General features: G+C 43.6%; 1 protein-coding gene across 2 annotated transcripts in view; it reads left to right on the forward strand.

Moving 5' to 3' along the window:
- The window catches only part of pacs1b (phosphofurin acidic cluster sorting protein 1b), a 57181-nt gene that overhangs the window by 17207 nt on the left and 13080 nt on the right, over window positions 1-26894 (forward strand). For both annotated transcript variants that reach the window (XM_071918030.2, XM_078291746.1), the window contains exons 2-8: window positions 14068-14155; window positions 15782-15871; window positions 17660-17785; window positions 22013-22157; window positions 22743-22834; window positions 24261-24338; window positions 26344-26403. In XM_071918030.2, the coding sequence (XP_071774131.1) occupies window positions 14068-14155; window positions 15782-15871; window positions 17660-17785; window positions 22013-22157; window positions 22743-22834; window positions 24261-24338; window positions 26344-26403 (679 nt within the window). The remainder of the gene's footprint in view (window positions 1-14067; window positions 14156-15781; window positions 15872-17659; window positions 17786-22012; window positions 22158-22742; window positions 22835-24260; window positions 24339-26343; window positions 26404-26894) is intronic.

Genomic DNA, 26894 nt, shown 5'->3' on the forward strand with positions numbered 1-26894 from the left:
AGAAAATAGAAACAGAGAGACGTGTAGAGTGGCTCTCATTTAGAAGGACATTACAGACTGTTGGACCATATCAACACAAAAGGACAGACTGACTGACTCTGTCTCCCTACACTAGCTAAAGAGATGCAGCTCTGATCAATACACACTAAATTAAAAGCTGCTGGATTAGTGTCCTGTTGTTGCTCTCTTCTCTCACTCTTTCCCTCCATCTCTCTCTCTTCTCTCTCTCTCTCTCTCTCTCTCTCTCTCTCTCTCTCTCTCTCTCTCTCTCTCTCTCTCTCTCTCTCTCTCTCTCTCTCTCTCTCTCTCTCTAGTCTGGGCGCAGTCAAGCGTACATGCATACTGATCAGCCAAACTACAATTAGCTTTCTCTGTGTGTGTGTGTATGTCCATGTTTGCTTCTGTGTGTGTGTGTGTGTGATAGTGTGCATGTTTGCTTGGTTTTCTCCCAGCATTTACAAAGCAGGCATCGGTAGGGCTGCATAATTCATCGAAAAAAAACAAAAATCGCAATACCATCTACTTCAATTTCCAAATCGCAAGAGGCTGCAATTATTTTATGAGTGGTGGCTGCTGAAAATGGATCCTAAACATGGTGTCTGGTGCTGAGGTCAATGTCTGACCTATAAATTTAAATTAAACACTATGAAAAAAAAACTTACATTGTATTCACACATAACAAGTGTTATGTCTTAGTTTTTTTAATTAAAAATGTTTCTTGTTCGCCTAAACATCTAAAATATTGAAAAATCGGTGTCTGTATACTGCATTGCAATTTATATCGCAATTGCAATATTCCACTAAATGATTGCAATATGATTATTTGTCAATACCCTGCAGCACTAGTCATCAGCAGACTATCTGTTTCCATGCATGGCAGCAGAGTTGCATGCTGTGCTCGGTCTGGCATGCCAGGTGTTGGGCAAACATCGATAAGATCCCAATCAGGACCGGCCTGCCCTGCTATTACTGTGGACAGATTTTATGCCTATGGGCTAGTGCTGCTGCTGCTAGTATGTGTGTGTGTGTGTGTGTGTGTGTGTGTGCGTGTGTGTGGCCTCAAACCTCACAGCACATCATTCAGTGGATTCCCAATGTTGTTGATTACTAACTCTGTTGTGACATTGAGCAAGTGAATAAGTATCATCACCGTTTAGTTTCAGTATTTTCAGTAGGGAAATACACACATTTGTTACTATACAAACTACTATAGGACCTTCATTGACTACATTCATTCCCAAACCCCTAATCTTAACCCAAAAACCTAACCTGAACCTAATCCTAATTCTAATCCTAACCCTAAACCCAAATCCTAACCCCAAAAATAGCCCCTTAAAGAAGTGAGGATCGGCAAAATGTCGTCACTTTGAAGGATTTTGCTCATCTTTCCATCCTTGTCAAGACATTTGATTCTCATGAGTAAAGAAACACACACACATACACACTCTCTTTCTCTCTCTGTAACACACACACTCCACACATAGGCACAATCACTGAGTGTCTGTTTTTCCCCCCCTCTCTCTCTCTGTAATGGTGTTTGCCAGACTGCTCTGCGATATTGCCTATTCATTCTCGTTGTTGCTGGAGCGTTAAGTATATTTAGTGCTTAAGTCAGTACTGCGCTACAATGAGAGGAGGAAGCCTCAGCCTCTCTCTGGAGTCTGCCCAGCTCGCTCTGTGTCTGACTGCTGATGTGACCAGCATGCTAATAATCTGTAAGACCAGGCTAGGGGGGCATAGCCTACACACACACACACACATGTGCACACACACAACACACACGCACACACATCCCTCTATCTCTCAATTTTGCTCCGACCCCAGCTCCAGACTCCAAATTTAAGACAATTCCCCCCCCCCGTCCTTCCCGAATGATTGATGTCCTAGCCGCCCCATGCCATGCCTCATCCCTTCCCTCCCCAGTCTGTAGGTCCCGCCCCCCTCTAGCAGCCCATTGGCTGTCGCGGTGCTGTCAGTGAGTCAAGGAGGAGAAGCAGAGCGGACTGCAGAGCTTTATGACTCATTCTGCTCTTCAGGCTGGTGCTGCTCCTGTAGAGGGCTTTCAAGTAACACAACGCACCCTCTGGCGGCCATATTGGAGGTCGTCAGCTCTTGGGGAAACGGCGGCTTGAACAGCTGATTGTGTTTCTAAACGCACGCCGAAGTTGTCTCAACAAAATTCAGTAGACATGGTTAATTTCTGTGCCGTTTTTGACGGGGAACTGGTTATTTTGCCACTGATGCATCGATTTTGTATTCAGGTAATGTTAGCTTATTAGCTTATTATCAGTTCACCCTCACTGTAAACTGTTGTAAACACTGATGTGTTTTGCGCAGTAGAAGCTAGCATTGGTAGTGGCTAATAGTCGTGAGCTAACATTAGCATCGGTTGCTCTCCTAAATTAGCCTGTGCTAGCTAGTTAGCTAGCTAACCGAAACAGCAGTTATATAAAGGACCCCTAATATAGTCCACATTAGAGCCATGGACCCCCATTTGATGATATTTTGTCTCTCGGACCCAAATCTCTGAATATTTTTATTGTTAAATATGATTTTGTCCAGAATTCCATGAATATCTATATTGCAGGTAGAGAGATAATAATGAAAGAATTATCAAAAATAATCATTCTTCTACATTCTCTAATTGTGTTAACTTCTTGTAAATTAAATAATGGTGAAGTTTAACAATTCATCAGTTTGCTGGGGACCCCCTGGAACCCCCTCAAGGACCCCTGGTGGTCCCCGGACCCCACATTGAGAACCACTGGTCTAGGTTAACTGAGCGGACGCATTTCAAACTAGCACTCAGTGTTTTGGAGTAGAGACTACGGCTAAAGACAAGACAGTTGTGTCACAGTATGTACATTTGGAAACAAATCTACCTTATCATCTGTTTACTTCTAGTCATAACATTACCTTCATCCACACCACAACAATCTTCTTCAGGTATTCTGGCTCTTTTTCTTGCCCGGTTGTTATTACATTCAGCCGTTACTTGTGCACAGCTAATTCTCCAATGGACCTCCATGATGGCAGCAGCTGTGGTTGCCAGGAAAGTATTATATAATTATTAAAAAGATTTATTGAACATTTTCAGGTTTTTTTTTTATTACAATGACGTGTTACTGCAGCTTTATTGGAGCAACAAACCACTCCAGGCTAACATCTTGACCCAAAAATATGAAACAGATACCTAGATTCTAAAAATATGCGGTTTGATTGGAAATCTACGAGCGCGGGATGAGTGTGTACTGAATGAACACTGCAGTGAAATCAATGGTGACAGTGTCTGTGTCTGTTTGACCATAATGGAAGATAACTAATGAACCTCATTTCCGTTCCCTCCAACCCACATTTTAACGTATCTGTAGCATTTAATGAGTCTGGTAAACAACCATGGCTGTTGCTGTGCGGGGTAAGGAAAATATAAGCCATAATTTCCACGTATGAAAAGTGAAACGACACAATAAATTTGTAAACGAAGGGGGGAAAAAAACCTGTTGTTCAGCTGTGATGCACATATGGCTCCATATTTTATGTAACTGTAGACCCACTGTTATTTGACATTTTGTCATTATGTTGCTGGGCAGAATGATTTTCAGCTAAAGAGAGACGATTTTGATTTGAGAGCAGCTTAGGTTTTTGCTTTTACTCAAAATGAACACACACACACACACACACACAGTCACAGTTTTTTTCTACACGTTCAACAAATTGCAAATATAGGGTATTAACTGTGTAATCTGTTGCTCCTCAAACCAAAGCACATCGTCAGCATAACACTTCACCAATGCTGCGATGTCACTTGTACACAACGCATAACTTTGAGGTCGAGGTCAGTTTTGAGATGAATTATGTTTTTTTTATCTTAAAATGAAAGCGAGTAGGGAGAAAAAAAAATGTGCAAAAGTGTTGACATCTTTACAGGCTGTCTCCACTCAGCAGGGAGCTATTTTAAGGCTGTTGTTGTCAGTTAGGCTTCAGCATGGCTCTGAACCAAACACTTGTTATATCTGCTGCCTGTAAGGGTCCTACATGTTGTCTCTCTCTCTCTCTCTCTCTCTCTCTCTCTCTCTCTCTCTCTCTCTCTTTCTCACTCTGTCTCTCTTTCTCACTCTGTCTCTCTTTCTTACTCTCGCCGTCTTACCGAGCGTGTGCGTACATCTGTGCTTATGTATGCAGTTGATTTCACTCCCAAGTTAACGTGTACGAGCATATTTGTCGACTCTCTGTCTGTGTGTGTGTGTGTGTGTGTGTGTGTGTGTGTGTGTGGATTTGAGCAGGAAGGTAGCAGATCCGAGGGAGCTGATGTAGCTTAAAACCTCACATGGGTTTTTTTTTATCCTGGCGTCCTCAATAGGCTTATCGGTGGTCTACGCTATATTACCACTTTTTACACACGTGCACATACACTCACACACACACACATACACACACACACACACAAGCACCCAAAAATCAAAGTCTAAAGTTTGAGGGTCGTTAATATTAGGCCGCTTGAGGGTCAGTGGGTTTGAAATTTGAATGCGGTGAAAACTCTCTCCTGTTTGTTTGTTTTTTTGGCATGTTTGTGTGTGTGTGTGTGTGTGTGTGTGTGTGTGTGTGTAGGCTTGGCCCTAAATCTGCCAGGATCAAAGCGGTTTAAGTGACTCTGGAAAGGTGACAAATAAGTGGATGGAGGGAAAAGGGCCTGGCTGGCTTCACTCCAAACATTCACACTAACACAAACACACACACACACACACACAAACAAATATACACAAACACACACACACTGACCAAATCCTGATGTGATTATGTGTGTAACATGGCTATGCCTGTAGCATGTCATTAACTGTTGACTGCGTGTTTCTGTGTGTGTGCGTGCCCTGCCTGTAGCTGGGTTTCCATCCAAGCAAGTTATGATGTACTGCATTAGAACCACTGAATGGAAACAGCTCGCCTGGTAAGACCATCCTGATCACGTGACCTCACATTCTGTTTCTGTTTCCACGGATCAGTCTGGACTTCTAGCCGCCCACATCGATTTCCTGAAATTACAATGTAACCAGGCCAATCAGGGACTGCGTCATAGTTGATGACGTAACCGGGCCAATCAGGGACTGCGTCGTAGTTGATGACGTGAAATACAGGCCGCCGCTGGCAAAACAGTAATGGCGTCTCCCGAAGCAACGAGCGTTAACGTTAACGTTTGTAGAGTAAACACAGCCATGGTGCAGTTATTGCAGAAATAGACTCAATAACAACAATTAAACAAGAACAAGAGTATGCACTAGCGGAGTTTCTCGGCAGAAAAGACGTTTTCGCCGTTCTTCCGACTGGATTTGAATTTGGATTCGCTGATTGGCTGAAGGAGTTTGTCTGTCAAGGCAAGTACTCCTGCCCACTGAAATCGATGTGGGCGGCTGGAAGTCCAGACTGATCCGTGGAGCGAAACAGAATGTGAGGTCACGTGATCAGGATGGTCTTACCAGGCTAGGAAACAGCAAATATACAATAAAATTTCCTCAATATCGCAAAAACATGTTTGCACTCGCTTTAAGCAGAGTTTTATTTGTCTCTAAAGAAATGATACGACAAATGGATAAAAGGCTCAGTCTCATTGCTCAAGAGTTCAAAAGTGGCTTTGGACTTTCTGAAATGTCTGAAATATATGGAAGCGTAATGCATTCACTTGAGAAAAAAAAATTTGCTCTGTTTTTCTGAATTAACGAGATAATTATCTCAGAATTCTGAGAAAAGTTTTCATGGAAAAAAAATAATTCTGCTCTGTTTTTCTGAGATAATTATCTTGTTAATTCAGAAAAACAGAGCATTTAAAAAAAAATAATAATTCTGCTCTGTTTTTCTGAATTAACGAGATAATTATCTCAGAAAAACAGAGCAGAATTATTTTTTTCCATGAAAACTTTTCTCAGAATTCTGAGATAATTATCTCGTTAATTCAGAAAAACAGAGCATTTAAAATTTTTTTAAAAATTCTGCTCTGTTTTTCTGAGATAATTATCTCGTTAATTCAGAAAAACAGGGCAAATTTTTTTTTTCTCAAGTGAATGCATTACGCTTCCGTAGAAATATATAAGCCGCCCATCATAACTGTATAGCCATTCGTTGGTGCGTTAAAATACTGTCAAAGTGCAGATTTTCTCGCCTCAACCCAGCTGATGGAGTCGCTCCCAATTTCCTTTTTTTTTTTTGGGCAACATTTAAAAAATGTGCCTAAAATTCGCTTGACATTAGAATGAAAACATAGCTTATGTGTGTCTTATCGTCTGTTTCTATCATCTATATGATTCACTGTGCGTACTGATGTGTGTGTGTGTGTATCCGTCCATAATGAGGAGTGTCTGGCCGGTCGTGTGTCAGGAACAGACTAATCCATGTAATGGAATGATAATGAGTTAGAGGAGAGGAGTGAGGGAAGCTAATAAAGGAGGAGGGTAAGACTCTCACTCTTTCTGTCAGCGACACAGCCGTCGCTGCCATTGATCACAATTACGGAGGGGAGGAGGGGACGCGACGCTACTTAAGAGAGGAGATGGGGAGGAGAGGAGCGTACTGCCCAGGGAGGAGGAGAGAAGCCATTACCTCCAGGAGGAGAGGAGAGCGGGGAAGGGTTGAGTTACCATTACGTAAGGGAGGAGAGAGGGAGGGAGGAGGAAGGGAGTTGCCGTTAACTAAGGGAGGAGAAAAAGAAAGAGGAGGTAGAGAGAGAGTAAGAGAGAGAGAGAGAGAGAGTAAAACAAGAGCAGAGGAGGAAGGAGGAGAGGAGAGAGGGGTGGGAGGTGATGGTGGGATAAGAGGAGGGAGGAGATGAGGAGAATGAAAGGACAGAGGCCATAAAAAGACGAGAAATAGATGGAGAGAAAGCATTGAAGGAGATAAAGGGAGGGAGTGAAAGTGGGAGGAGAAGAAGGCGTGAAGAGGGTTAAGAGCTGAAGGGAGAAAAAAACAAAGGGGACGTGGCGTGAAGGTCAAGGACTGAAGTAAATATGTGTGTGTGTGTGTGTGTGTGTGTGTGTGTGTGCGGGAGAAAGAATGTGCGTGTACGATGTACTTAGTATGTAGCATGTTGCTTTGACACATGCCACAGCAAGGTCACACCTCCCATGACGGACTGTTGTCAAGGGAACCATAGGCACCTGCCTCTTAAAGCCACAGGCATACACACACACACACTCACAAGCTCACACACACATACACACACACACACACTTAATCTCCCAAAGTCACTTTGCAGCACATCTGGACGTTTTCATGCTTAAATTTCTCATCCATATTCATTTCCATCTTTCGGCCCCATAATGGGGGAATGATGGCAGCCTTTGTATTGTTGGTGAGCCAGACTCCATCTGAGACTCCTGCTGTATTTCAAATTAATCCTGACTCCGCACAGCAAAGTCGAGGATTCATTTAGACACGCGAGGCGGCAGACTCGGGGATGGGTATCGGGGAAAATAATGGAGGCTTCAAATTGCATATCCCTCCGCTGGGTTGATATATGAAAGGGGTTTTGTGTGTGTATGTGTGTGTGTGTGTGTGTGTGTGTGGACGACTACATTCGGTCTCCGAGACGGCTGCGCTGTCTTTGCTTGACAGACGCTGGCCTCTCCAGTATGTCAGAGGTCAATCTTCCCTCAGACATTATCGAACCGCTCTCTACCTCCGTCGGCTCCCGCCTTTCATCCGCCCGTCCCTCGCTCCCCAAACAAATAAACAAACAAATAGCTGTGTGCCGCTGACTGCTGGGAAAACACGAGGCGTTATCAGCCAGCGGGGGATTAAACATTTATTTAGTGGTGGTGAGTCAGATAGTGAGTGTGCACGTGCTCACACGCACACACACACACACACACACAGACTGTGAGGTCTTCTCCCGTCTGTCCCACAGAACCGTGGGGACGTTCTCTGACAAACTGATGTACTCAAGAGCCCACTGAGGACGGTCTCACACACACATACTGTACCCACATACACTCTCTGTCTCTGGCACGCTAACACACACACACACACACACACATACTCTCCCTCTCTGATACACCAACATGCCCACACACACACACACACACAGGGGCGGTCTTACCATTAGGCAAAGAGGGCCCCACAAAAGACAAGAATAGAACTAATGTAAACGTATTTTTTATCAATTTAAAATAAATGTACTTATTGAAAAACACCACTCTTTTTGTTACAATAAATGATTTAAATCTTGAGCCATGGTCCCCCCCCACACACACACACACACACGCACACACACACTCAGTCAGGCTGCAGTAGGCTGTTCCACTTCTAGTGTGATTTTCCACTTGACTTTAAGCTCATTCTCCTTGCCACTGCATCAGTAGCTGAGAGAGAAGTAAAATGAAATAAAAAATAAGCAAAGCAACCAATGTTGGGTGGGAAAAAAAGTGCCCTTGCATGATGCATACTTTGCTCAGCCCAATTTGAAATGTAATGTATAGAAAGGATGGATTAAAAAGGGAAAGGGTTGGGATTCAGGGGGCCTCATGCTTGCCTTTGCCTAGGACCCCCAAATCGCTAAGTGCGCCCCTACACACACACCACACTCACTTTCTCAATATGTACTCTTGTGTGTTCTTGTGTCCTCCATGACGTCATATCTAACGGATGAACGGGAAGCCCTAAGATTCATTGCGAGAACGACACATCACGTCCAAACGGCGCTACAGTCAGTAGTGCTGAGCCGGTTGAAACGGCTGGGAAAATTAACACCTGCCTCTTAATTGATCACGCAACGTCAAGCACACAAGTCTCAAACTGTAAAGAGTTCGTGAGAAGTTTGTTCTCTCCAAAACTACTTTGGAAAAACATTCTCCACACAGACAGAAGTATCGGCTTGGCGTTCTTGGATTTGATAATCACCTAGACAGTGAAAAATGCCCCACCCATCCGGTACTCCTCGCTTGTTAAAACAAACTCTATGAATGAATTATTTACAACTAATTGACCCAGGTCTTCTGTTGTATGCTGTTCTAATGTATTCTACTAGTACAGCTTCTAATAGAACTACAGTAATTATGAAATGAAAAGACATGATGGCTTGCACCAGTTTAAATGAAAGTTGAGGCAAAATTGTTAGTTATCTGTAGCTCCTACCTGCATCATTTTGTGAAAACTGCTGGACCTCAATATCTTTCTGATTTTGGGTCCAACAGAATTGGGTCCAAATGGGAATGAATCAAAATGGCGGCTTAGGTAGACTCCTTAAAAGTCAAGTTGACTTGTTTGGGGTTTTTTTTCATCATGCATTGTAGCCTATAATTATCTGCCAGCTGTTTTAACGTACAAGCACGTTTGTAATTATTTGTGTGAGAAAGGCAATGCTGTGCTACACGTTTTCCTTTTTCCGTTCTTTACTGTTCTGTTGTGTTCTATTTTATGTTAGATTCTCCTCTACTCTGTACAATCTTTTGTGTTTTATCCTTCTACTCTATCATACACTGATTTATTTTATTTTAGATCCTACTCTAGCCCCTACTCTACATTCTGTGCTTCTCCGTTTTGCTGAGATTGACATAATAAGGAGTGATGATGGCTGTAGAGAACAGACAGGCGGTCTCGGAGAGAGGCTAGACTAGTAAGAACTGGACTAGAGAGGAACTACTTGTGGCAGGCAGACAGTTTTGACCTATACCATGTGATTCCTCTCTTCTCCTATGGTGACAAGTAACTGTGGCAGCGGAGGCTGGGTCTGCATGTTAAGCTTTCAGCTGACGCTCGTATCCAGAGGGACTTACAGCGAGTCTTACAGTAGAATACGTACATAACAGCCAGCCAGTAGTAAGGAGTGCAAGGGTCAAAGCCACAGTGCCCTGACAATTTTCCTGTGAGAGCGCAAGAAAAATGAATAAGTGGTGGAATAAGAGCGGTAGAGTAGTCTATTCTTTTTCTCTCTCCTTCATGTCTTCCTCCCATTTTTCTGAGATTATATACTACTTGTTGTATTACTTATGAAATGTGTTCATTGTTTTTCTGTCCATAGGTAATGGTGCTTCTGCTGTCTTGACCATCTTCCCTTCTAAAAGAGAGCCTTGATCCCTAACCTGTACATATAAAGGTTAGGTGAGAACTGAAATAAATGTCTGCATGGTCTGTAGAGGATAGAAGACTTGTGACAGCAGCAGAGTACAGATGTAACCATTGCAGAAGTCACACTTTTACTAACATGTATGTATTGTGCAACAGCGAAATACCACTCGGCTCTTCAGGTCCACCTCAAGAGGAACTGTTCCTAAATTTCAGCAGTTGTTCAGCAGTTGCATCATGCAAGTAATGATCCGGTCAGAAGTGGCTGATTGAGAGATGAGTTTTGTGGTACAGTACACTTGTGACCAGAAGGTCTTTGGTTCAAATCCACAGACACTGTGACTGTGAATGTGAAGCAAATTCAGTCGACTTTCCCATAAGAAATAAAGGTTAAAAAAAAGAAAGTTCTGCTTTAAACACGGAAGGAATTGATTTGAACATTTGCTGCAGTGTTGGCCTGATTCTGGATAGATGTGAGGGACTGCACCTATGTCATTTGAGTCTATATTTAACATGTTCGAGGAGTTTTTAGGACGGTCCCAAAGCTATAACCGGCAGCCATGATGTCAGATGATGAAGTCCCCAGCGCTGTCATAAACATTTACTGTACGTCTGCTGTCATTCACAAACTGCCCTGTCAGCTTTGTGATTGATCACCACCAGCGCTGTGCCAAGTCCCACAGTGACCACTTAGTCTGGCTGTCTGTGGTCTTCCTCTGTGACCAGGGTTTTAGCAAGCACCCTTCATACTTAAGTCCCTACTATAGATCTTATATATTAAAAAATTCCGCCGGTGGCCATTTTGAATTTACGTCACACTCTGGGAGGGAAACTCTACAGAGCAAGTGCAGCCCAGCTATGTCCTTCTGATGTGTGCCAAGATATAAACATCGGCACAATCATTTATTATTTTACACATTCCCCACTGACAAACCTATTAGAAACAAACGGACCTCAAGAATCCAGAGGGATATAATTTCATATTTTAAGGTAGGCTTGGTCCACTATAGCTAGATACCGGAATCCAGCTAGCTTGTAGCTAACTAGCTAGTAAGCTAGCTAACCTCCCTGCTAAATTGAAACAGTTGTTGTAGTTGCTGTTCCTGAGATTATGTGAAGTCCTCACTTAATATGTTGAAGTAATACTAGTTCTTGATAGATAGCAGTCTTCCAGGTAGAGTTTCCCACCCCAAGTGTGACATAAGTTCAAAATGGCCGCCGTGGGGAATTGTTTTACTGAGGTTAAAGGTGCTACATGTAGCATTTTAACATCAATAAGTCATTAGCACATTCATTTTGAGACGTATAATTACTGGAAAGAAACGAGACCGCTGCATTTTACATTGTGTGCGGGTCGGAGTCGGATTTTGCTGCAATCTGCTTGATCGCTTTATGACGTTTTACGTTGCACTTTGCACTCGACTATTCTAACCGTGTCGTTTCCACTTCAGGTTAGCTTTTCTGAACACATATTCGCTCTTATCAAGGGCAGTTATCCGCTCTTATCCTTCTTCAAGACAAAATGAGCGCGAGCAACATCTAGTAGCGACATTTGAGACAGAAAGCAACAGGGTTTATGGGAAATGTGGTCTTAATTTTGAGAAACACACGATGCTACACGTAGCATGCCGCACGTCTATCTGTCTCTCTCACTCTCTCCTTCTCCCTCATCACCTCTTCACCCCCATCCGTCTTCTCCCCACTTCCCTAATGGCTTACACTGGGAGGTCCGGTCCGGTCTCAAATCGACCCCTGGCACCCGTCCTCGATCCTCCACCTGCCCCGCCGCCGCGTTTCATTCCGCTCGGATCCAGTAGGTGTAAGCAGAAGCTGCACTTAGCCGCCTCGCCTATCGGAGGAACAAAATTGATTTGTTTTTATTCCGAGGTTTAGCCTCTCTCGCCCCTTTTTGATCTACGCAGAAAGCCTTGGGATCCAGGAGGAGAACACTGTAGCTCTCGCTGTTTGTCTTTCTTCGGACCCACGACAGAGGGTGGCAGGGACACGGGGGGGGGGTTAAAAGAAAGAGGAACGGTAGATTTGGAGCAAGGCCCAGGTGTGATGAGAGGGAGTTAAGGTGGAGGCTGCTGTCAGTGAGGGAGTGAGGAAGGGCGGAGTGGTAGATTTGGAACGGGGCCGCAGCCTTTCTATCAGTCTGCCTTTAATCTTCATGGTGGTCATTACAGGTTGCATTAGGAGCTCTCTCTCTGTGTGTGTGTGTGTGTGTGTGTGTGTGTGTGTGTGTGTGTGTGTGTGTGTAATCTGCACGTCTCCGTAGCTAGCTGTCATTATGTAACCCCTGTCTTGTCTGGGCTATTGATCTGGACTGCTTCATGTCTCTGCTGTCCTTCCTTTCTTGTCTTTTCTTATCTTTTCTTGTCTTGTCATTTTGTCTTTTCTTTTCTTTCTTCTATTCTATTCTATTCCGCTCCACTCTAGCACTTTTTTTTCGTGCGAGTTGCTTCTACTTTTTAAGCGAACCCTTTGTTTTTCTGTCTTTCCCTCAGCTTGTCTGTTTCTTGTGTTGTTGTTGTCGTCTTAGTATTTAATTTTGTTAGTCTCGGTTAAATAAAGACAACCCTGCAAAAGCTGTACTTCTGCTTATTTTATACTTCTACCGTCTGACAGTGCATCTCCTTCTCCTCACATCGTGTCAGCCGCTGTCATCCCCAGCTCTGTATTCTGTCTGTTGACGTCTCCCTCAATTTTCTTGTCTCTCCCTCTCTCTCTCTCTGTCAGTCTCTCTCTTCTTTCTTCTTTGTCAGACTCCCTGCCACCCTCTCTGTATTCATGGCTTTCTCTGCATCTCCTTTTTTTTTTATCTGTCATTTTCTTCTTTCTCCATTCCACCAGTCTTTTTCTTCTCTTTTTCTCTCTCTCTCTCTCTCTGGTCCTTTGTCAGCCTGTCTGTCTCTGCCTCTTCCCTCTGCATACCGCTCTTTGTTTATCTGTCATCTTTTTTTTTCTGTCTCCATCTCGGTGTTTTTCCTTTGTTTTCTCCCTCTCTCTTCTCTCTTCCCTCCAGCCAGCCCCGCCAGGTCTATTTTAGTGGTTTTACCGTCTGTCTTGAAAGCCCTGGAGATGAATTATTGAACACACTGACCCCTGGCTGCACAGCTGCTGTTTGGGTGTGGTGTGTGTGTGTCGGTGTGCGTGTGGTATGTATGTATCTTTCTGTGAGTGTGTTTCACCGTTTTGAGTGCTTTTCTGTCTTTGAATGTCTGTCTGTGTGTGAGTGTGTTTCTTTATGAGTTGAGAGGTAGATGGTGTGTGATATAGGTGCAAGTTGTAATAACGTGAGCTTTTATTGTTTATCGTTTAAATGCTTCTCAAATAAAAGACATCCAGTATATGAGAGAGAGAGAGAGAGAGAGAGAGAGAGAGAGAGAGAGAGAGAGAGAGAATTATTTGCTTCATTTGGAAAAAGAATCCCTGACACCTTTTACAAAAATAGCAATCAAACAGTCCTTTCAAGCCCTGAATCCAAGCTTATGTAAATGACCTATCATTAGATAAAATTACTACATGCACACGTTCAAGTTTTATTTTTCATGGCATTTTTGCTTTATTCGATGGTCCAGTAGACAGAGACAGGAGAGATGGAGGAGACGAGGGATGACATGTGACCAGTTGGTTTCGATCCATACTGAATAAAGTGTCTTGATAGCAAATATATCTTGTTTTTATGCTTGTGCTGTGCATCTCTTATGTCCTTAACCTTAAGCATTTTATTATGTATAAAGGTTAATCTGCCAGACAAATTTCCCTTTTGGGGATTTATATGTCATCTTTATTTTATGAATTCAGCTGCTTATCCAGCAGAGCCAACTTGCAATTGCATCTGCAGCTACAACGTTTTGAACATCATGGATTGTATCTGCTTTGGTGTTGCCTTTCATAACATTACACCGTTTTGATGAGTTAACATAGCTTGCAGCCAAAGCAGGTAGCTTTAATAGATAATGAACAGAAAAAAAAAGGTCTTCTAATAATATTTCTCCTTGTGTGTGTTCTCTACAGGCTGTTTAACCTGACTCTGAAGAAGCTGATCATGCTGAAGGAGCTGGATAAAGATCTCACCTCCGTGGTCATCGCCGTCAAACTGCAGGTACCGTGTGTCTCTGCAGCCAAAGTATGAAATGGAAAAACCATAGCCACCAGCCACCAGGGAGGAAAAAAGGGAGGAAAAAAGGCTCCGGATGGCAACTTGAAACTTGACTACTAAAATAGATTTAATTCCACTCACAAGACAGTACTTCAGTTGGGGCAGCACATGGAAATAGATATACTTCATTGGTCACGTTGTGATATTGAATGGTAACAATCATCATCAATATCATCACATTGCAGCAACTGTAAGTAAGCAAAGATGGCAAAGAGCACATAAAAAGCCTGAAATTAAAGTACTTCAGCCCAATAGTGGACAATAGTTTAGTGTTTAATTTAGGGCAAAGGGTGCATTTAACTGCCCTTTTAAAGTGTTTACTGCATGGTTGAAGTGCCTTCACCTAACTACAAGGATAAAAGATAGCATCTAAGTAAGTACTGAATAAATCTAAATAACTTCTCAATAACTTAAACCTTGCTGAAAAAAAATGGATAAAAGTTTTTCCACCTCAGCGTTAATTCAGTAATTATTTCTTCAGCTTTATTCATCAGCAGTTTTACCTTATTTTAACCGTTATCAGGTGTGCCATACCAGCAGATGTTGATTTTTATTTTTTCTATTTCATTTCTTTTCTTCATCGTTTTACCTTTTGTATGAAGCACCTGGTTACGATCTTTATAGCCAAAATACTCTTATGTGGATGCAAACAGGGGTGCCAACTTCTCTTAATCCTAAAAGTTATGAATTCTTTGTAAATTTGTAAAAATCGACTTCAACTTCAAGACAGACAAAAATATTAAGTAGATGTATAGATTTCCTCTGCCGCCAATCCACATAATATGGTTTTGATGGAAATGCGCACTCCAGCAGCATGTTATTTTTTTCTGCTTCTATAGGTTTATATACTTCCATTTAGTTTCCCGCTCTCCCTTTTCCACTCTTCTTACTCTCCTTTTTGTTTTTTATCTCAGTAAACCAGTTTCTGACACAATACACTCTAAGCTGTTTTAATTTCTCCTTTAAGTCACTGTTCCACTCCACTGTTCCTCCTCTCTTGCCCTTTTCCACTCTTTTTTTCACCTCCGTCTGGTCTCATATTGATGTGAACCAACAAATTCTTTGTACTTCTTGACACGTAATGCACTTAAAGCTGCGTTAATGCCTCTTTAATGCTGCAGCTCCTCTTCCAATTACCGCTCCCTGTCCTTTTTCCCGCTCTTCTTACTCCCTTCATCATCTCCATCTTGTTTTGTATCTAAGTAAAGCAATAAATTCTTAGCAGCCTCTGACACATAATACACTCTAAGCTGTTTTAATTCCTCTCCGCCGCTGCTGTTCGCTCACTGTTCCACTCCTTCTTCTTCTCCGATACATCTCTCCTTCCTCCGAGTCGTTCTCTTCCTTCCCTCCTCCCTTTGCTCCCTCTCTCCTTTGCTCCCTCGCTCCTCTCCCTCTGCATGTGGCTGATGAGAGCTCATTGTTTTGACACCGCGGGAGTTAGCCGGGGCGCGCTAATGGTAATCTCCTCCTGACACGGTCTCTCCGTCTTCTTTCCTTCCTTTCTTTCCTCTCATGTTGTTTCTTTTGTCTCTCTCTCTCTGTCTCTCTCTCTCTCTCTCTCTCTAGGGCTCCAAGCGGATCCTGCGCTCCAATGAGATCCTGTTGTCCTCGGCGGGGCTGACGGAGACCGACCTGCAGCTCACCTTCTCCCTGCAGGTACAGACACGGGGCCTCGGTCAGGTCGGGTCCCCATCATTCAAAAGCTTTTTATTTTCCCTGGTGATATTTTTATTCAGGAACACGCAGCAGCACTTGCAAAGGTTGAAAATGAAAAGAATTTAAAGCTGAATGCCTCCCCAGTCCCCCCATCACCTTCCATCCCCTGGAAAAACAACAACTCATACTTTACTGCCTGTTCAAACAAAGGGCAAAGGAAACATCCACCAGCAGATACTCTCACACTGTCAGATATCATCAATTACATGATGTTCAGTGCATTCCACGAGTTATTTTGTGATGAAGTGCTGCAATTTACGTCTTTAGTGCACCTGCTTTCCCTCAACCTGCCTCGTCTACTTCTACTTCAGTTAGTGATTTCCTACATTTCCCAGAATGCCTTTCGACAACCGCCAGAGAACGTGCCTGAACTTGCTGCGTTCAGATGTGTGTGTTTTACGTGTAGGTGGAGAGAGCGGCGGCGCTAATATAGTAAGAGCAAGAGAACGAGTTTTTCCAGTAGCGAAAAAGTTGGAGTCGCGCCCCTTTACTCAAAACACAACAAGTCTTGTGGCTGCATTGCATTCTGGTCTATTGAAGCTACTGTTGGTGGTAGAAATTGGCCTCTCTTCCTCTTGTTTGGATTCCTCCATAGAGAAATCCATAGAAGCCCTCGCTCTTTCATTCTGAGGGACGGACACCAAAACCTGATGTTTACTGTTGATGTTTTAAATAGTTGAAAATGTTCCTACTATTAACCTCCATGGTAGCTGCGCTGTAAATATCTCGACATGACATGAAGTCTTCCACATTTACTTCTACAATATGCCACCAAACAATAAAATTGACTGAAAAATGCAAGGCACCCCTTTGTTTGCCAACAGCAATAAATACAAAAGATTTTTGCAGACGTCTATAGATATATAGGTTATATAAGTAAATCTATATAAGATTATATGGAGATATGTTAATACAGATGTAAATGGATACAGTATATATTGAAATTGGTCTTCCATTGTTCTCATTTGTAAAAAAAAAAAAGTAAAAGACAAATAATTACAGCAATAAGTGATTTTATCAATGTTTCAATAAAAAGAAAAGAAGATTTTTGCCTTGGCAGCACTGGTGCAGAGATAAATCTGCAACTTTTAGAGAGTAGATCGCAGCAGAACCTGACACATAGCAGTTTAAACAGACAAGATATATAGACAGTAGACTGCATAACACTCTGCATACATACATACATTCTCTCTCTTTGCGCGTTCAAGCGACACGACACACCCCGCACGGTTAATGCAATTCCCAGTAGGGTTTCTTCTGCTCTAAATCCTCCGTTTCCATTTCCACGTTTCTAAATGGTGCTGAAAGGTCAGGGGAGTCTCTCCGGCAGCAGAATGTGACCGAGCGCGCGGCGAGCTTCTCCAGACATTACACTGCGTCTTCCCATTAAACGGAACAGGAGAGTGATTTCGTGGCTTTTTAAACATTGCTAAAAGCAGGAGTCGGTTCTTTTCTATTTATAATGCGGCCGGTTACATCGTTAATGGCGTGTTATGTCATAGTTCGGAAGTGATTAAGCGATTCGTCACTTCGGGACGCCAGAGATAGGTCAGTGGGTACGGACGCCTTATGCAACGAGTCATATCGCCCTAACTAGCCTGACCCAGGAAGTAAATGTCATCGGTACGTCACTCTGCGTCTAGCAAATCAATCACACACCTGTCAGCTCTTTGTGTGTGTGTGTCTGTGCGTGTATTCATGTGTGTTTGCCTGTGTTTGTACCCGCAGTACCCTCACTTCCTGAAGAGGGACGCCAACAAGCTTCAGATCATGCTGCAGCGTCGCAAGCGCTACAAGAACCGCACCATCCTGGGCTACAAGACCCTCGCCCTGGGACTCATCAACATGGCCGAGGTATTGAACTCAGGCAGTATTACATTAAAATGTAGCAGTGTTGTAGATGCTTAAAGGAAGAGTCCCCCTTTGGAAAATCTCACACTGTTAGATATGATCAGTGTGTGATGTGATGTTGAAGTGTTGTAATTTACTACATTGGCGTACCCGCTTTCCCTCAACCTGCCTCGCCTCCTTCCACTTCAGTTAGTGATTTCCTACATTTCCCAGAATGCCTTTCGACAACCCCCAGAGAACAGACATGAATTTGTGGCATTCAGTGCATGTAGGTGAGAAAGTAATAACGATAGCATGGTGACAGCAAGAGAGCGGGTTTTTCCAGAAAGAAAAAGGGGTAGTCACTCCAAAATGCAACATGTCTTGTGGCTGCATTGCATTCTGGGCTATTGAGGCTACTGTCAGTGGAGAAATTGGTCTCTCTGCCTCTTCTACGATGGATTGTCTCCCTGTTTCTCCCTCTAACTCTGTAGATACTCCTGAATCTTTAACTCTTATTCACAGCAGAAGTCTGAGGGAGTAGTTGCAGGCGGAGGGAAGATCACATACATGCACACAATTCACACATTCCCTCCCTGCACCACTGCAGTTTTGCTATGGTTTGTCACTGAGCACCTCCACCGGAGCAGATGGAGGTTAGGCTCCTTGTCAGAGGCCAGCTGTGAGTCGGGGGGGGGGAGTCTCATCCACTTTGCCAGCCAAATGTCCCGGCAGATCTGGAGAGTTGACCCGGCAAACTCCCGGTCACAGGCTCATTTCCCTATCCATCAGGCCTCTGCCTCCCTCTTCCATCCAATCTCAGTTTAACTAAGTGTCATAAAGTGTCATCTTATGTGCCAACTGAATTTCATCCTGGAGTGTGTTCTCCTCCCAAGTGTATACCTATAATGTTGTTTCTGCCTTTCATTCAAATGCATTCTTCTCTTCTCACTCTCAAATTTGTATTCATAGCGGTGCCTCTCAAAACTTGAATCCTTTATATCCAGTGCTAACCTTCACTTTTAACCTTCATCTAAACTCAATTCGACCAAGTGCACTTTAAAATCAAACTTGGATTTTGATCTTGGACCTGTCTTTCCATTCCTGGCCACCATAAATGTCACCATAAATCAAACTTTCAATTACATTTCGGCTGCTTCTGCCAAAAGCTCCCAGTGTTCTCTCTCTCTCTCAGTATGAAGTCCTGATAAAAGGGTTGTGGTTTATGGTGTGTGTGTGTGTGTGTGTGTGTGTGTGTGTGTGTGTGTGTGTGTGTGTGTGTGTGTGAACACAATAGCATGCTCCTTGTACTTAACAGATGCCTGGTGGCTTTGTTAGACTGTCTCTGTTAAGTCAAGTCACATTAATTTACAAAGCACCTTGAACAAACAGGTTCGCCACAAAACACTTTACAGAGAGAAAGAGACATAAACAAGGAAGGAATAGCTTTGACCCGTCTGGTCGTTTTTTGGCCGCCGTGACATTTAGACTCTCGACATTTAGCTGACGCTCTTATCCAGAGCAAATTAAAGCAACAGCTGAATAAGCTGATACATGAATAAGAAAAATATTCCTGTGACCCCAGAATGATAAAACTCAGACTTTCAGCTACATTTTGGCCTCTTCTACCTAAAGCTCCTATAAAATCCTGATATAAAAGCTTCTTTACACTTTGGTGATTCCTGTTGGCTTTCTAAGTCTGTCTCTGCATGTAAAATCAAGTGAAAATCTATTTATGAAGCTCTTTTCACAGACAGGTTCCACAAAGTGTTTTACAGAGAGCAAAAGTCAAATTCAAACGCTTGATCGGTTCGACCAGTCATTTCCTTCACAGCCGCTGTAAAAGTCACTGCAGAAGAAAACGCTGGCACATTTTGGCATATTCTGCCTGGAGCTCCCTGTGTCTCTCTCTGTGATAAAAGAGCTGAAGTTCTGTAGATACGGATACTAATGGAGAGACGAGGCTAAGGAGGAAAAAACAGCGGGGAAAAATCGTGTTAAAACTCATAAGGAAACAGCATTTCGGTGGCGCCTGTCTTCCATAATTTGACGTATTTCCGGTTGAAGCTGGATTTTGGGGCAGAGCGTAACGGGTTGGACCCGAACTAACAAGGAAAGAGAAAGGCAGTGAAATGAATTGTGCCTAATCTGGAGCTGTCACAAATGACAGATTCTCCAAAATGAATTCCAGTCAACGGGATGCAATCGTCTCGTCTAAGGAAAAGGAAACAGAAACGGAACTATGCTGCCACTCGTGTTACCTTTTGAAAGTTGTGACGTTTTATATGATCGGAGGGGGAATTGTTTAGAAATCCTGTGACGGTATTGGTTGGAATTCTTATGTCAGATATGCTGTTTTCCATGAAGTAAAGTAATGGGATCTTGATATAAAAATATGAGCAAATATTGTCAAATAGGTGTGTGATTTCGTCGCTGTCGGGTGAAAACCTCCAAACTCCAATTTAGGGGATTTTCATGTTTTCACTCCAATTGAAGTTCTTCATCTCTTGGGCTGATGAAACCCTTTTGAAAACCATTTTTATAAACCGAAAAATGCACGGCTGTCAAGCTGAAAACAAGGCTGTCAACTTTTCAGGAACGAAGAAAAAAACAGTTTGGAGATATGATGCTTTCACCCGACACCGGCGACATGGGGAATTGGCTAACAGGACGTTTTTTCATTCTATTGTGTGTGTATTTTGCGTCTTTGCTAGGCTGCTGTGATTTTTGCCACGTCGAATTTGCATAATTTCTTTTCTGTAAAATGGGGAACATTAGTAGCTCTGGGATGCATCAGAGGCATTAGAGAGCGACTGGCAGCCTCACTAGCAGGTTAGCTGAACCTCCTGAAGCCAGGCATGTGAACAGTGTGTTTCTCTTTACTGCTGCCTGGTGGCTCTCTGAGTCTCCATAATAAGCTGCGCAGACTTCATTAACTCGCCTAGTGTGACCGGACTACTGAGAGAGACAGGATATCACACACACACACACAAGAATACACGCACACACACACACACACCAGGCATGATGCTGCTGTTTCCTACAGCCGCAGAGGGAGCAGCAGTTTGGAAGTACAGTCGTTTTTTTCTTCACTCTTCCTCTCTGTTTGTCTGTGACTGTCGTTTGGTTTTCTTCTTCCCTGACTGCTGTTTTAGTTTGTCGTCTTATCCTCTTTTCTTCCTCCTTTTCTCGTTGTTTCCATTATCACCCTCTTCTCGACATCTCCTCCCTGCCAGCTCTCTCCCTGTCCTCATTTCTTCTCTCGCTCCTGTCCAGCCTGTCTCTCTCTCTCTCTCTCTCTCTCTCTCTCTCTCTGTCTCTCTCTGTCTACCTGTGTTTCAGCCTGTCTGTCTCGGTTTCGGTCTTTCTCTCTCTCCTTCCTCCTGCCCTCTCTGGCTTATTTCACACATCACCCCTCCTCTTCTCCTCCTCTTCTCCTCCTCCTCCTCTTCCCCTGCACCACTTTTTCTGTTCCCTTCCTTCCCCTCCATCCCTCGACCTCCACATCTCAACGTCTTGTCTCTATTTTGTTAAAAGGAAAAGATTACTATGAAGACACGCGCCCTTGCTTTAGTAAACTACTGTTGTATTTTACCATTCAAATACTCATCTAAGAGGACAATTGTACTTGGAGCATGTCAGGATTTCATACAAACTGCACAGTTGGGAAAAGGGTTGTGAAAAAATGAAGTAAATAAAAAAAAAAATGGGTTGAAATCTGTACTTCTATCATTTAAAAGCAAGTTGGAATTTATAAAAATGAAATAAAATGCCTCTGTATTCTCAATAAAGATATTTTATATATACAAGTCGCATTTTTATATTTTTACATGTCAGAAGCATACTATTCCCATATGGACATATATAAATACATTAACCTGACAAACATTTTGACGTTGAATAGTTGTTGATATGAACGCCTGTACCAATGTTGAAAACCCATGTAAATACAGTGCCAAGATGAAATTTGAGTTGAATTGTCCATAGCTGCTTCTTGCATCATTTTGCGAAATTGAGACCTAAATATCATTCTGATATAAGTTTAAAACAGTTTCCAAAGCTGTTTTAATATACATTTTTACTGTGCCATAATATGAATATGTGAAGATTTTCTACAAGTTTGGGTTGACGCATGTCGCCGTCGGTCTAATCCTTGCTGGGTTACTTCACCTCCTTGTTCCCTAATCTAATGTAATCTAATTTAATTTAATGTAACCTAACCTAACCTAACCTAATTCTGACCCCTTCCAGGTGATGCAGCACCCCAGCGAGGGGGCGCAGGTCCTGGGGCTCCACAGCCAGCTGAAGGACGCCTCGGTGCCCGTCGCTGAGGTCAGAGTCTACTCCCTGTCCAGCCAGCCCATCGACCACGAGGGCCCCAAGGCCAAGATGTCTGGTGAGGACAGGGGGGGCTGTGGTGTGTGTGTGTGTGTGAGAGAGAGAGTGAGTGTGTGTGTGTGTGGCAGAGGCAAGGTGTCAATGGGTTGTGTACAGTGAAATACAGCAGGCGGTCTTGTCAGCATGGCACAATGCTAGACTTCAAATGGGAAAATCAATCACTGAAGCTTTTCATTGGCTAAGTAGTCTAGTCTACAGCTGTTACATCTGAATCTGTGGTGAACAGTGGTGGCTCTGATATAACTTCTAGATATTAAAATAACAAGCCAACAAGTCTCCACCATCAAGTCTCCTCTCAAAATCATCCTTCACAATGCTTGAGCTGCAATTGCACTTATAGGTTACCATAATGACACAAATATATAGATTTTGATGTCGTAATGACGTTAAAAAAATGAAAAATGTGTTTCTTTGGGCCATGTTTCTGTTCTTATACCTTCTAATAACAGTCTCCTTCATCTTGTTCTGTCTGTTGCTCTCTCTGTCTGTCTTCCTCTGTCCTTTCTCTCCCCATCCCTCCCTCTTCCTTTCTCTCCCCATCCCTCCCTCTTCCTCTCTCTGTCTTCCCTCTCTGTCTCTGCAGATCGCTCTCCAGACATCGACAACTACTCTGAGGAAGAGGAAGAGAGCTACTCGTCAGAGCAGGAAGGCAGCGACGACCCCATCCACGGACAGGTGTGTTTTGCATGAGGGCTGCAGCAGACGATGATTCTGATGGTTATTCTAGCGATAAATTGATTTGTCAGCTTGAGAAGAACCGTAAACAAAACTGCAACCAACGTTAACGTTACTACTACTGCTTTTTAGCCAACATTAGCTCTTTTGTTTAAATATTGAGGACATTTTTTAAGCTGTCATGAAAAAATATTGCCTCTAAAGTTATTTTACACTTTAAGCACCAATGCTACAACTGTGCTAACATAACAGATTTACACTTTCTGTGAAGATGAAGTAAGGCCATTTGCCTTCAAAATAAAAGCGTACAATTTTTTATAGAGCTCTGATTCTGTAGCCTTTAGGAACACGTGTACCATAGCTGTGGATTTGTTGAGTCTAACAGTTCTATATTCATTTAGTACAGATTCCTCCTTACTTATATTCTTTATTTTCATTTTGGAACGTTGTATTACTCTGAAAACGCCGCAATGTGTGGGTTTTATTTTGAAGCTTCTGTCTTGGATGTCCTATATTTTATTCTGGCTGGATTGAAAAAAGTCGAGCAAGCTCATACTGCCATAGTAACTAGCGAAGTCGATCAGTGAGCGTGTTACTACATTCCTACTACATTCCTTGAAGTTCCCACACTTTACTTTAGTCTTTGTTTTGAAGACTTGCTCGAGTATCTAATGACAAATCACCAATGGGAAATACTTAATTGCTGATTTATTTTATGGTTAATAATGTTAAATAACAGGAACGATGGGAGAGAGAAGGGATGAGTTGAATTTGAACCTGAGACATCATGAGTTCATGATGAGGAATGCGACTAAGCTCACAGAGCCACCAGGGCTTCCTGTGTTTGGTTTTCCCCTCTCTCTCTCTCTCTCTCTGTCCCTCTCTCTCTCTCTCACACTCTCTCTCTCTCTCTCTCTCTCCCTCCCTCTCTCTCTCTCTCACACTCTCAATCTCTCTCTCTCTCTCGGCGCCCGGGGGACGCGAAGAGAATCGGGAGCCGTCGTCGGTGTGAGGGATTGGGAGGGATGGAGAGAGAGTGAAAGGAGCAAACAGACAGCGGGGACAGATAAGAAGGGAGCGACAAGGCTTTGGAGGACGGATGAATAGATTGAAAAGAGGGATGGAGGAAAGCCGGGTGTGTGTGGAGGGGGTGGGGGTGGAGGGGGTGGGGTGGGGTGGAGAGAGAGACGGGGGAGCGACTGCAGAACTGGAGCAGCGAGACGTGAAAGGATAGAGGGGAAGAAAGAAAACGGTCGTGGTTGGTGGAGGGTAGGGGTGTGTGTGTGTGTGTGTGTGTGTGTGTGTGTGTGTGTTCAGGCCCAAGCTCAAAACAGTGTTTGACACGCCCCTCTCTTCCCTTTCTCCTCTTTTTCCCTCTTGCTCTCCTCTCTCTCTCTCTCTCTCTCTCTCTCTCTCTCTCTCTCAGTATCTGTTTGATGAAGAGGAGGAGGTGAGGAAGAAGAAGCCGAGGCGTAAGCTCACCTCCAACGCCGCGATCACCAGAGTAAGAAAAACACCTCCCTCACCCCATCCACCCCCCCACCCCCTCTCTCTCTCTCCATCATCTTCCCTCCCTCTCTTCCTCTCTTAGACTGTGTGTTTTTCTATTTGTTTGTTTGTATCCTCTGTAAAGCAATTTGCGGCAAACCTGCTTTGTGAAAAGCTCTTTATAAATAAATTTCATTTGACTTGACTCCGCACCCCTCCCGCTTCTTCTCTCACCTCAGTCAACCTCTCCTTCCCTCTCTCTCTCCCTCCCTCCCTCCCTCCCTCCCTTCCCAGTTGTTGATTTTGCTGTAAATCCGTTTTCTCCCTCTTTTTCTCGATTATATGTAATTTAGGCCAATTCCCCGAGAGGAAAACATTGAGGCGACTTACCCCAAGCACCCACACAAACAAACCACTTCCTTGGATGGATGGACGCACACACACACACACACACACACACAAACACATACAAACACACTCAGCAGTCACACAGATTAACACACAAACTTGTCAGCAACCCTGTAAATTACAGTGCTGCAATTTGCGACAAGGGCTGTGTATCTGGAGTATATGAATCTTCACTGTGTGTGTGTGTGTGTGTGTGCGTGTGTGTGCGTGTGTGTGCGTGCGCGCGCCTGTGCTTGTTATTGCAAGTATGCGGCCGCTGGATTGTGTGTGTATCAATGTTGGTATTATTGGAATGCTGTGTGTATGAGACTACTGTGTGTGTGTGTGTGTGTGTGTGTGTGTGTGTGTGTGTGCAACAGCAGGGATTTGTCTGAGCAGGTTATTAATGGGCCGCTCCTGTGGAGGTCCCAGTGGGACTGTCACCACTGCCCCCCAACACCACCGCCTGTGGACAGCACACACACACACACACATACACAATAACCATAATCTCTGCACTGCTGCAATTGGAGCACACACACACACACATATACTGAACACAAACACAAGCCATAATCACAGCTCGCCTTCCCCGCCCAGTACTGCAGTTGCAACACACATGCGCGCGCACACACACACACGCACACACACACACACACACACACACGTGGACATTTACATCCCCAGAGCACGGCGTGAACTCCAACTTCTGTTCTTTCTAGCAGCATCAAATTAGGACACAGCCTCCATACTATTACAGATTACTCTCTAGAACCAGGCGAACATCCACTTTTGTTACTGAGCAAAGTTTGGGAGGAGAGACTCTGCTTCTCTCCACACTTTTACCCGCTGGCCCCCAAACCTTTTTCCTACTCCCATCATATTCCACCATGTTTCACCAAATTAACACCCAGCAAACACCAAATGCCAGCAAAATTTGTCTTTGGCGGATAAATCAAACGGTGTCACTCGCCACACTGGCCTGTACGTTTTTGAGAGAATAACATTTGAATATCTTGGTTATATACAGTCTTTGGTGTTTGCCTGTTCTCAGACTTTGTCCCTGCTGGCCACCAAATGATTTTGGGTCTGTATATTCACCATTTTCTTCCCTTTTTAACTCTCTCAGCTTGGTAAATAAACCTTCCTTTTGTACTAATTCAACCGAACGTGTGTGATGGGAGGTTCCCACTCGATAGCCTCGACAACACATCCGCCCTCGCACATCCCCCCTTTTCCTGTAACATCCAAGCCAGATTATTTTGCGAGATACAATCAGATCCCATATCCTGTGTGACGGTGCGTAAAGACACTCTGGCAAAGAAGCGTCTTGTGTCCTCCTGCGTGGATACTGCTGTTGCTAGCGGTGACACAGATGATGCTGATCGTACTGACAGTCCAATATAGAGACGTAGGTCTGGACGCCGTTTTCCATTAACTGCTGTTGTTTTGAGTCATCGAGCGTGGAAAGGGAACTCGGCAGTTTCAGCTATATCCTGTTCTTGTCTTCTTGCCCTGCCCCTCCCTCCCTCCCTCACACACACACACACACACACACACACACACAGATATGGATATCCATCCCCTGAGTGTCTCATGTTGCCCTCTCTCTTTCTATCTTCTTTCCTTTCCAGCAACCCAACATCAAGCAGAAGTTTGTGGCCTTGCTGAAGAGGTTTAAAGTGACTGATGAGGTAAGCACCACATCTCTACTTTTTCCCCCTCCTGATATCACTTCTGTCACACATCCCCTTTTTTTTGACTCTTTGAGCAGGGTGCAGAGTGTGTCATCACTTCAAAGGTGTTATTGAAGTCAACGTGTATTTCAGTTTGGCTTTTGAGAGATAGAGAGAGAAATGTGTGGGAGAGATTTGGCAACACAACTGAGATTCATCTGGCATCCCAAAAAAACAAAAACACCAAACAGTGTAGATTAAAATAGAATATGTGTGTGTGTTTGATGCGTTAATGTGCTTCTGGAATGATTCCATATCCCAAAATGTGTGTGTGTGTGTGTGTGTGTGTTGGTTCCCACTCCACTCCCTCTTCTGCATCTGTGACCGTGTGTGTGTGTGTCAGCATGTGTGGGTTTCTCATTGTGTATGTTGTCGTCTGTCTAGCACTGTCCATTTGTGTTTATGTGTACCACTGTGTGTCTTTCCTAACCTGGAATTATTTTAGTTCC

This window comes from Centroberyx gerrardi, chromosome 23, assembly GCF_048128805.1.
Source record: "Centroberyx gerrardi isolate f3 chromosome 23, fCenGer3.hap1.cur.20231027, whole genome shotgun sequence".
NCBI lineage: Eukaryota > Metazoa > Chordata > Actinopteri > Beryciformes > Berycidae > Centroberyx > Centroberyx gerrardi.